The following is an 11337-nucleotide window of genomic DNA, read 5'->3' as shown; positions in this document are numbered from 1 at the left end:
ACCTGCGACTCCACTTTCAAGGGGCTATGAACCTGCACTCCAAGGTCTCTTTGTTCAGCAACACTCCCTAAGACCTTACCATTAAGTGTATAAGTCCTGCTATGATTTGCTTTCCCAAAATGCAGCACCTCGCATTTGTCTGAATTAAACTCCATCTGCCACTTCTCAGCCCATTGGCCCATCTGGTCCAGATCCTGTTGTAATCTGAGGTAACCCTCTTCGCTGTCCACTACACCTCCATCTACATCTTTAAGTGGCCTGAAGCCTACCCTATTACCCTGTACACCCTTCAAAACTAGGATAATAGAATCACTAGTCTAACCCCATTTCAAGCTCCGAAGGGAAGACGTATGACTACTGGTACCCACCCCCTCTGTCTACATCTGAAATAGCCCTGATTTGGGTAGATGAGAAAACCACATAATATGCTCAAGCCCTGAGCGAAGTGGCCCGGGCCAATCATTCAAAGGTAATAGAGGTCATGCCAAAACCCCATGGGTCAAACACACACCCTTTTACACCTGCAATTTAGTGTATGTTAAGTCTCTTAAAAATGGCTCTCTCTCTCTCCCCCCTAGGTGCAAAGGCCATATTAAGTGTTACTGACAAGCCAAACTGCAGTTAAATTGGAAGGACGCACACGACCAACTGTAAAATACATAACCCCACCAACTCAAGCAACTACTAAAGCAAATGACGAGAACCCTGTGGATGCACTTCCTGGTGCAAATGACTGAAACTCGATACGTACGGCCTTGTGATGGGCGTGCCAAAAGTACCTGTCAATTGTGTAATGATGACATAATGGGATATGTCGTACCTCGCATCAGAGTTTTGGATGGGTTGGCTACTCCTGTGAAGCCCACAAGATCCCTCACTGGATTTCTCACCTGGACAGGGATGTCTTCTCCTCCTAACAGAATCTATCTGTATTCCCAAGAATTGGGCAAATTAAATACCAATTATACTGCTGAAGTCCTGATTAAGATCAACGCTGAGCTAGTTGCAGTTAGGACAGTGGCCCTTCAGAAATGCTTGGCCTTGGTTTTTCAATTATCCAAGGAGGGTGGCACTTGTGTTGTTATTAGGGCAGGAATGTTGTACCCACATACCTAACAATTCTAAAAATGTCTCTGATTTGGTGACTCACATTTGCTCCTAAGTCAAGAAAGTAAGCACACCTTTTGAATCTGGATGGTCTTTTGACCTCGCCTGGCTGGGTAAGTAGGGATCCTCCTTAGTTATTGGGCTTGTCATCTTTACTATCATACTCCTGATACTTTGTTATCATATCGAGAACCACAGGCTGTTGTTGTGCACAGTTTGCTCCTACCACATTTTCTGCTCCAAAGCCAGTAATCATCTACCGGACCGTACCCCATGATGACCCTCATGATGAACAAGTGTGTATGAGTATGCACCCTCTTTTTTTGGATGAGCCACTTTCCTAAACTTAGGTGTTGATCTGGAAGATCAACAAGGAGGCAAATGTGGAAGTAGTAAGAACTTGACATACTGCTGCATGATGGGATACTTGACCAAGGTAAAAGGTGACCTTTTAATTTTCACACACTCCCACATTTGATGATTACACGGAGACAAATATTTTGCAATCGTTTTAGCCGAGCTTTTATTCATAAGCCAATAAGGAATATAATTTAATAATTTAGCTCTGATAATATAGTAGGATATTCCAATAAGAACCGTGCTGACCTGTATTTTAAATAACTATTGTCTGATGGTTAAATTTTACACTGTATTGTTGATATATTATCCTGTAAAGATTAAGCCTCAGAAAATTGTTCCTCAAAGTGTTAGTCAAAAATTCAGTTCAATACTCTATTCCCAAAACTAATTGAAGAATGTTTACTCTCAGCAAATGTTTTTTACACAAGGAATTTCTAGAAAATTACTAAGTATTATGTTAGCAAAGCAATGAAATTATTAATGATTAGAAGGCATACTTGAGAAGTAACAATGCATTTGTATTGTCATGAAAGGTGTAAAACAAAACCAGCTAATGTTGTTGATTCTTTGCACGAGTCTCTGATGTATGGCTTTAGTCAGGATAATCAACAGGCAGCTCCCCAAAGGAAGGTTTAGAAAAATGGAAGAATAACTTACATTTTCCTAAAGTACCACAATCATCAGATGAATTAAACTACCGGCAGAACAGTCAGAAAGCAGGTTAATGATTGCCTTCACAAGCATTGTGCAGTGCATCACATTCAGTAGAATTGTATACATTTCACTGTTGGAAATTATGTCAAATGTTAACAGAAGTATCAAATGCAGCCAAATATATGCAGGTATAAAAATCCTGGCACAAATCCATTGTAACATTTGTCATTGATCCTAACAGAGTATGTGAGTTTTCTTTTAATCCATCCATCCAAATCAGAATGTTGATGGGGGTTTAATGCTATTCATCAAGGAACAATGATTAGATTCTCTTTTGTTGTATGAGTGGTGCAAATGTTACTTGCCACCTGTAAGCCTTTAGAGATGCACCTATCAAGAAAACCTTGGCATGCAAGATAGAAGAGAGCGAGGTGTTTCAGTCTTTCACAACCCACCATACTGAAAGACAATAGAGCTGCACTAGGCCATTCGACCCCTCAAAGCTGCTTCACTATTCAATATAAACATGTCTGATCTACCTAGGCCTCAACTCCGCTCTCATGCAGCTCCCTATAATTCTCAACTCCCAGTTAATATAAAAATCTATGTTCCTCCTCTTTAAATATTTTCAACAATCTATCTTCCACCCCTCTGGAGTGAAGAATTCTACACATTAGCTGCCCTCTGGGAAAAGCAATTCTTTTGTATCTCACTTTTAGATGAGGGTCCCATCATTAACTACGACCCCTAGTTTGAGATTCCCCCACATGTGGAAACTTCTTCTCAACATTTACTCTTTCTAACCCCTTCAACTCTGCTCTCATGCAGCTCCCTATAATTCTCAACTCCCAGTTATTACAAAAATCTATGTTCCTCCTCTTTAAATATTTTCAGTAACAACATTTCACTGTTCTTAAATTCCAGCATCCTCCAAGAAAGATCAAATTTCTATTTGTCTTTTCAGTTAGTTGTTGCGCCTGCATGCCAACCTTTTCTGTTTCACGTACAAGAATATCCAAGTTTTGCTGTGCTGCACTTTCTTGGAGAATCTCTCCATTTAAATAATAGTTTTTTGATTCTTCCTACCAAAGTACATGACCTCACACTCCTACATTAAACTCCATCCATCAACTCATTTTTTTTCTGCTGACTCAAGCTATCTATATCCCCTTGCTAATCTCTTATGTCTAAATCACAATATGCCCTCTCAACTATTGTTGTATTGTCCAGAAATAAACACTGCCCCTTCCTCCAAATATATCTGGCCGTAAGACTGATCCTTGTGGCATTTCACGAATTACATCTTTCCAACCTGAAAAAGAGCCATTAATCCCAACTGTCTTCTGCGTTTTAGTCTATCCCCAATTCACAGTTACACATTATCCCTATTATCAAGAGCATTTATCTTGTCAACGGTCTTTCATAGTCATAGAGATGTATAGCATGGAAACAAATCCTACGGTCCAACTTGTCCACGCTGACCAGAAATCCAGAACTAATCTAGTCTCATTTGCCAGCACTTGGCTCATATCCCTCTAAACCCTTCCTAATCATATATCCATCTAGACGCCTAGTACTCAAAATCTAAATATACTACATCTACTAGTTCCCCTTTCTCAACTCCACTTGTTTTTCTTCTCAAAGAAAATTGCTCCAGCAAGTTTGTCTAAGTATTTACTTCCAATCTTGATCAAAACATTTTTCCATTTTTAAAGGATCCAGCAAATGACTGCATCACACAGGTCCAACCCTCACACTGCCCATCATGTCAGCCATCCTCACTAACTGCATGAATATTTAGTCCTTCATCTCACACTGTGTCCTGAAATCCCAGGTCAGGGTCAATAAATTCCCAGCAATAATTACCATGCAGGAAATCAGGTTTAGGTTAATGAAAGCTCTGATCCAAAATATGCATCCCAAAAAAAATAGCAACAATTGCCAGAACCTAATATCAGGCTAGACTCCAATATAATTTTCAAACTTCAACTGCACCAAAACATGCTTACAGTGCAAACATTCAACTTCATTTCTTTTTATTTACTGGTTTAAAAGGTTACATCCAATGTTATGCAGTAAGGATTTTAAAATGTCACACTCTGAAAAAGCCAAAGGTCTTCAGGAGATTTGTCCATCTTCTAGACCTGATCACCTATTTCAGAGGCCTTGTGACCAATGACAAAGATTCTCATCACTGATATTGTTGCAATAACATCACTAAAGACTTCAAGGACAGTTTCTTCTTTGTTGAGGAAGTAAGTACTATTAGAACCCTTGTTGATTTTTCACCATTTTATTTTTATTCTTTTAGTTTAGAGCTGTGAACTGGGAATTGTGAGCTGAAGATGATTTGTGGACTTTGGGAAACAGTTTGCAGTAAAAGGAAAAACTTGCCACACAAGCTTTTGTTTCTTTGTGAGGCCAGACCTGGAAGTTAGTTGCAGGCCGATTCTTGATTACTACAGATACAGTGATCCCAAGAAGAGTGCTGTTTAACCAAATATCCACTCCCTACATTAAGTCACTTCATTCATCTGATGACTTACATCTGAAACGTCTCTCAAGTTTAGCTATTTATTTCTCTAAACAGGTTTAAATTTCAATTTGCAAAAGGATCAAGGTTACATTAATGAAAAGAAAATTTACCCTTATATAGCACTTTTCACAATCACCAGAAGTCTTTAAATACATTACAGTTCTGAAGTATTTATAGTTCTTGTTATAATGTAGGCAGAGGCTTGCATTTTAGCAGCCCTTCAGGAACAGGGCTGAGAGGTCGGAAAGCATTTGTGTTGTACCCAACACATTACACTGATGTGAAGTTCAAGTAAAGTTTTATCTGACAAGCCGCAACGTACCCACCGTTTTAAGAAGTATGAACACTGCAAGTAATGAGCAATATAGTGTATCTGCATAAAACTATAACAGTAACACATAACTGGCATATTAGTCTCTTTTGGAAGGCTAAGAGAAATTGCATTGGGGAATCACTGGCAAGTCTCGGATTCAGTCAGATACTCTGTTTAAAGTTGATTAATCCTGTGTCTAAACAGCTGCAGGTGCAGAACTTTATATGAAGCTTCATCACTAATGCCCTTCATCTGCTAGAATTTGCAAGATCTCAACAAGTGGTTGAATTTAAATATTTTGTGGTGGCAATCTTGCCTACAGTTGGCTGACAGCCAACGCAATGCTGGTGTGAATGCTGACAATGTTGCAAATCTTCAGCAATTCTCAACCTCAGCATTACCATTACCTGTATTCCCTTCAATGGACCACTTAATCTATCTCTGAAATTTGCCTTTTGATGCTGCCAGTATAATTCATTTGTTGCAGGCCTCTGATCATCAAGAGATCAAGTCACAAGCGAACAATGGCAAGAAGAGTTGCATATCAAGGTTGTGGAAGAAGAGGATCAAGAGCAAAGACAGGGGTTGGCTTTTAGCAGCTCCCAATCGTAACTCTGAATACTCTGGTAAGGTATTGACCGCCTCTGAAGGAGGGCAACCATTGCTTAGTTAGTATCAGTGTTAGCTGATAGGAGTATTTCTGGGTCCCAAAATAATGGCTCCCCTTACCACCACCAAACTCAACATAAGGGTGAGTAAAATATTCCATCTGATATGTTTGTTCTTAGCAATTATTTCTGTAATACTTTAAGATGTCTTAAAACTTCAAACATTTTTCTGGAGAAACTGAAATAACAATAAGAACCCAAAGTCACAATCATTGCAAGAATCCAAAATTTAGCACAATCATTACAACTTGAGAATTGTGCAAGCAGAATTCAGGCCTGAATCATGTAACGAAAACAGAGAACTTCCTTGGAAGCTACTCCTAGTCTGTCAACCATAATTGGAAATGCAAAAGAAATTCCACACGTGCATTACTTCTACCATAGCTTAGTGATGTTAGAGCAGAGCTCAGGACAGATTTCTGACCTCAACATTAGTTTTGTTTTTATAATACACTGAAATCTGATAGAATGGAAACAAACCATTGGTTAAAAATATAATGTTTCTTTAACTTAAATAGTTAAGACAGATATGAACATTGATCTTAGATAATAACTGTCAAGTACCCTCCTTTACTCACCCCTGCCAAGACTCTTGACTAAATTGCAGTGAAGAAATGCAATTTAATGTGGTGTATTTTTCTGGTGAAGTAATTGATGGAAAATTTTAAAGAGTACATTGAGCCCTGCACACAATTCATGTTTTTAGCACACAAAGTTCAAGCCATTAGTGTGAATTCTTAAAATAAATTCTTTACATTAGCATTAAGGAAATTTCCACAATTCTACCATCAATTTATTTAAAACAAAAATCACCACTGACATGTTAACAGCTAAGAATACGTTCACTCACACTCTGTTGCTTGGGATAATCTTTTGGCCATCACGAAACCATGTCATTTGTGGTTGTGGGTAGCTGCTGATGTCTGGAGATTTTAGCACAGCAGCCTGACCCTGCGACACTGTAATCCGTTTGTTGCCTCCTTCAAAATTTCCCATGTCTACAGGAAAAAGGAAGAAGTTCCAAATGACAAAAATTACTAAGAGACCATGAGACCTACACTACTTCTGTAATTAAAACATTAGGGACCAAACTAAACAGGACAAGAAAGTGAAAGATATTCAAATAATATTTACTCTTGCAATGCATGGGATCAACTTTGTAGACTACTACTTATAAACAGCATCGCAAGTGTCAAAGAACAACTATCATGTAATTCTACTCACTTATTCTATTCATTTTTCTTCCCTTTCTTTGGTACTGTATTCCATCCCCAGATTAAGAGGACCAGTTATTAAAATGCAGCTTAAGCAAGCAATGCTTGATTCTTCTCCTTCAAAGGATAAAACTATAGAACTGCACATACATGTCATTTTTCCCTAAAATGTACCAGTATACACAGAAATTGCAGACTAGAAAATGAGCATTTCATTAATGATTCGAGTTGAGGTATTCATTGTTAGTCCAAATCTATATTCAATTTATAAAAATAATTTTTATTTTGTGAATAAGTGAAAAACTGAACAACCAAAATTAAGTGTGTAATTCTTCCATATTTACCATTGTGTGAGTAACATTTGTTCTGTTTGCTTAAGTGTTTGAATTGTCACAAGTGGACATTAAAATCTTTAATTTAGAATTAATACAGTAGTGAATGTTATGAGGTCAGCCAGATGGACCTCATAGAATAAGTTCCCTTGTTGGCTTTGTTAATCTGGTCCAATCAGGAAGCCCTGGCTGACAGATTATAAATAAGTGTCAGACATCTTGTCGCTCTGAAGGAACTGGATCAGTGTCAAGAACTTTCCACGGGTTAATAAAGGGTGACTTGGTGTTAGTATACCAGCCTCTCGAGAGTTATTTCACTTTCTCCAGGGTGAGGGAGTCCAAAACTAGTGGACATCATTTTAAGGGGACATCAGGGGCAGCATGTTCACGCAGACAGTGGTACGTGTATGGAATGAGCTGACAGAGTGAGTGGTAAGGCTGGAACAATTTCAACATTTAAAAGGCATCTGGATGGGTATGTGAATAAGAAAGGTTTAGAGGGATATGGACCAAATGCTGGCAAATGGAACTAGATTTATTTAGGATATCTGATTGGCATGGACGAAGTGGACCAAAGGGTCTGTTTCCCAGCTGTTTCTCTCTATGACTCTATATAATCGCATCTTAGTTTGATTTTTCAAGTCAGAAATTATTTGTCGAACATAGGAAACATTACAATAATTCTAGCATTTAAAAATTAGAACAAGGTCATTTTTCCATGACATTCTAACCTAACTATTTACCCTTGAATCCATGTTGAATTTAAACTGTTAACTTCAAACTTGGTCTTGAAAGTGAAATTCTCCTTAATGCTGCTTTGAGTTTCAGCCAACATTTCGTAGAGCTGACAGATTGCTAATTTGATTAAATATGACCTATATTTATATTAAGTAGCCATCTGCTAACATATCCATGTCCTTTATTAAGCACGAAGTTTCATGAATACAAGTAACTATAGCTGCATTTGGATTTCTCTCCCAAGTGTTACGACAAGGGTAAACCTTCCTGCTTACTTTAAATCAGCAACACAGAAAATATTTATCCCATGCAGTAATCTGTGAAAATCCGAGAGGCCAAAAACTATTTAAAGTAAAAATTAACAACTTTGTTTGTTCAAGTATTAACAGAGAATAATTAACTAACAACTATTTACAACTCCTTCTTCTAACTTGTCTTTTACTTTCGCTTCTGTAATACTAGTCAGATAAAACCCCAAATTCAGGTTTACCAAAAATACAAATTTCAAACCAGCCAGCGGTCGAATCTTCTTAATATACCTTCCTCTGTAGACTAGCTCTCCAGGTCGGTGTTGATATTTTCCTCTGTGCAAACTCCTTCTCTTGACAGGTACCTCTCAGACAGTTCTGACTAGCAGCCTGCATCTGTTGGTCTTTTGGCAATTCTCTCCCAACTTCAATTTTTCCTGGTCTTGTACCGTCCAAAGCATCGGATTGTAAGACTGGTTTTTAATATTGTCAACATATTAAATTCAAACTTGATTGGAGTTTGATATTTTTGGGGTATATAATTTAAACTGATTGGCCTAATTAAAATTTGTTTTTGTCTCTAGGCAACCAGCTACCCTAGCTGCTGGACCACATTTATATTTTATCTTATTCAGAACACTTAGTTCTGTCAGGTAGTTCTGCTAGCTTTTAACGCTCTTAAAAGATACAGTACACTGACATCTTCACAACACAAGCTTAAATCACTCACATATTTCAGAACAGTGACATTTAACTGGAACTCTAAGTTTATGCATGAAATTTAATACATCATGTGATTGTAAAAACCTTACAGTAATTCAGTCAACTAAAAGCAGTCATATTTTCACATTATTTTAACTTGGTATATGGAGACCTCCTTTGAGAATCCTGTTACCAGGAAAACTGTCAATGCTCTGTCATAGCGTCATAGAGATGTACAGCATGGAAACAGACCCTTCGGTCCAACCCGTCCATGATGACTAGATACCCCAACTCAATCTAGTCCCACCTGCGAGCACCCGGCCCATATCCCTCTAAACCCTTCCTATTTATATACCCATCCAAATGCCTTTTAAATGCTGCAATTGTACCAGCCTCCAACACATCCTCTGGCAGCTCATTCCATACACGTACCACCTTCTGCATGAAAACGTTGCCCCTTAGGTCTCTTTTATATCTTTTCCCTCTCACCCTAAACCTAAACATCTTTCCGATAGGAAGGAGACCAGAATTGCACGCAATATTCCAACAGTGGCCTAACCAATGTCCTATACAGCTGCAACATGACCTCCCAACTCCTGTACTCAATACTCTGACCAATAAAAGAAATCATACCAAACGCCTTCTTCACTATCCTATTTACCTGCGACTCCACTTTCAAGGAGCTATGAACCTGCACTCCAAGGTCTCTTTGTTCAGCAACACTCCCTAGGACCTTACCATTAAGTGTATAAGTCCTGCTAAGATTTGCTTTCCCGTCTAGGGACCTGGTCGGAGGGGTGAAGGAGACAGACACAGAGACAGGCCTGATTCTTTCTCCATGTGCCACTCTTCCATTGGTCTAAACAAAGTTTGAATTTCAATGGGGAGGTAATATTGCCAAGTATATCTAAAAAACTACATATAGCTTAGCATTAGAAACAAGTCAACCAGCTGATTAAGTGACAACGTGAGGAACTACTTTATTGTGAACAAAATTTAGTCAGGCAAAGACACAAAAATGAGGAACAAAAGGTTCGAAAAGATGCAAACACAACCAAGTGCTCCACGTGTTGGAAAAAAACCAAAAGCTCTGCACAGTATCAACATAAAACTACCTGGCCAATTAACAGTTAAATTCAAACAAAAGTAAATCTTAAATGGTGCAAAATGTTGCTCAGTTGCCTCAGTCATTTGGCATACAAGTTATTGCCACTGGTCACCACATTACCAGAACAATGTGGATGCTTTGGAGAGGGTACAGAAAAAGTTTACCAGGATGTTGCCTGATACAGGGGATTTTAGCTAAGATAGGTTGGATCGACTGGGTTAGTTTTCATTGGAATGCAGGGGGTTGGGGGGGGGGGCACGAGCTGATACAAGTTAGTAAGATTGTGTACAAAGTTAAAAATCACACAACACCAGGATTATAGACCAACAGTTTAATTGGAAGCACTAGCTTTTGGAGCACTGCTCCTTCATCAGGTAGTTGTTTTTAACTTTGTACACCCCAGTCTAACACCAGCATCTCCAAATCATTAGTAAGATTGTGAATGGCATGGAGAGAGTGGAAAGTATGAGGCTTTTTCTCAGGGCGGAGGGGTCAATTACTAGGAGATACAGGTCCAAGGTGAGAAAGGGGAGAGTTGTGGGGGGGATTCAAGATGGCAGCAACCCAGGAGGTCTGAATCTGCAGAGCTTTGCCCAGGACCCAGGCAAAGTGGGGTACCTACCCTCTCCTCACTTTTCAAACTACTAAAAATAGCTTTTCCCCAACAGCTAAAGTCATTCTGCATCAAACCTTTGCAGTTTGATACATTTTAAAATGACCAAAGGTAAAGGACCACTGAGTTTGCAACAGGCAGAGACCCCTCCCCTCCTCCTCCCTGCAGCAACAGATGTGTCCGCAGCCACCCCAGGGGACTTACCTGTAAAGGCGAGCCTGATCTCGGAGTTTGTAAAGCTCAGAGAGAAGATCGACGCGTCACTGAAGAGACCCGGTCCAGGTGGGAGTCGATCTCAGTCATACTTCTGCAGTATGACCGAGAGACCAAGAACCTCGAGCAGCATGTTGGAAGGGCGGAGCAACGAGCCGCGGCCTCCGAGACCACTGTTGAACCCTTCCTTGGTCAGTTCTAGGCTCTGGAATGTCAAGTCCGAGCCTTAGAAGAGCATATCAATGACCTCAAAAATCAAGGTCATCGGAAAAATATTCGGTTGCTGTGCCTTCCCGAACGGGAGGAGTAAGGCTAGCTTGTTGACTTTTTAGACCAATGGCTCCCACAACTGCTGAAGCTGGAGTCCGTGTTAGGCCAGGTGTGGTCTCCCCATCGGGTTGCTGTATGCAGGCCTGGTTTGGACCAGCGTCCCCGCTCAGTCCTAGTGCGATTTCAGCACTACAGGGAAAAACAAATGTTCCTGGAGGCCTCCAGAGTTTTGGGGAAGGATCCCCAAGCCATGGTATACAA

The 11337-nt window shown here is 39.6% G+C and overlaps 1 protein-coding gene across 4 annotated transcripts in view; it reads right to left on the bottom strand.

The window, feature by feature from the left end:
* Nucleotides 1-11337, bottom strand: part of sdk1a (sidekick cell adhesion molecule 1a) — an 856101-nt gene that overhangs the window by 536926 nt on the left and 307838 nt on the right. For all 4 annotated transcript variants that reach the window (XM_043711901.1, XM_043711903.1, XM_043711902.1 and 1 more), the window contains exon 4: nt 6489-6636. In XM_043711901.1, coding sequence (XP_043567836.1) covers nt 6489-6636 — 148 coding nt within the window. The remainder of the gene's footprint in view (nt 1-6488; nt 6637-11337) is intronic.

Source organism: Chiloscyllium plagiosum, chromosome 21 (genome assembly GCF_004010195.1).
Source record: "Chiloscyllium plagiosum isolate BGI_BamShark_2017 chromosome 21, ASM401019v2, whole genome shotgun sequence".
Taxonomy (NCBI): domain Eukaryota; kingdom Metazoa; phylum Chordata; class Chondrichthyes; order Orectolobiformes; family Hemiscylliidae; genus Chiloscyllium; species Chiloscyllium plagiosum.
The sequence above is the reverse complement of the archived record's forward strand: the minus strand, read 5'-3'. Positions and strand labels throughout refer to the sequence as shown.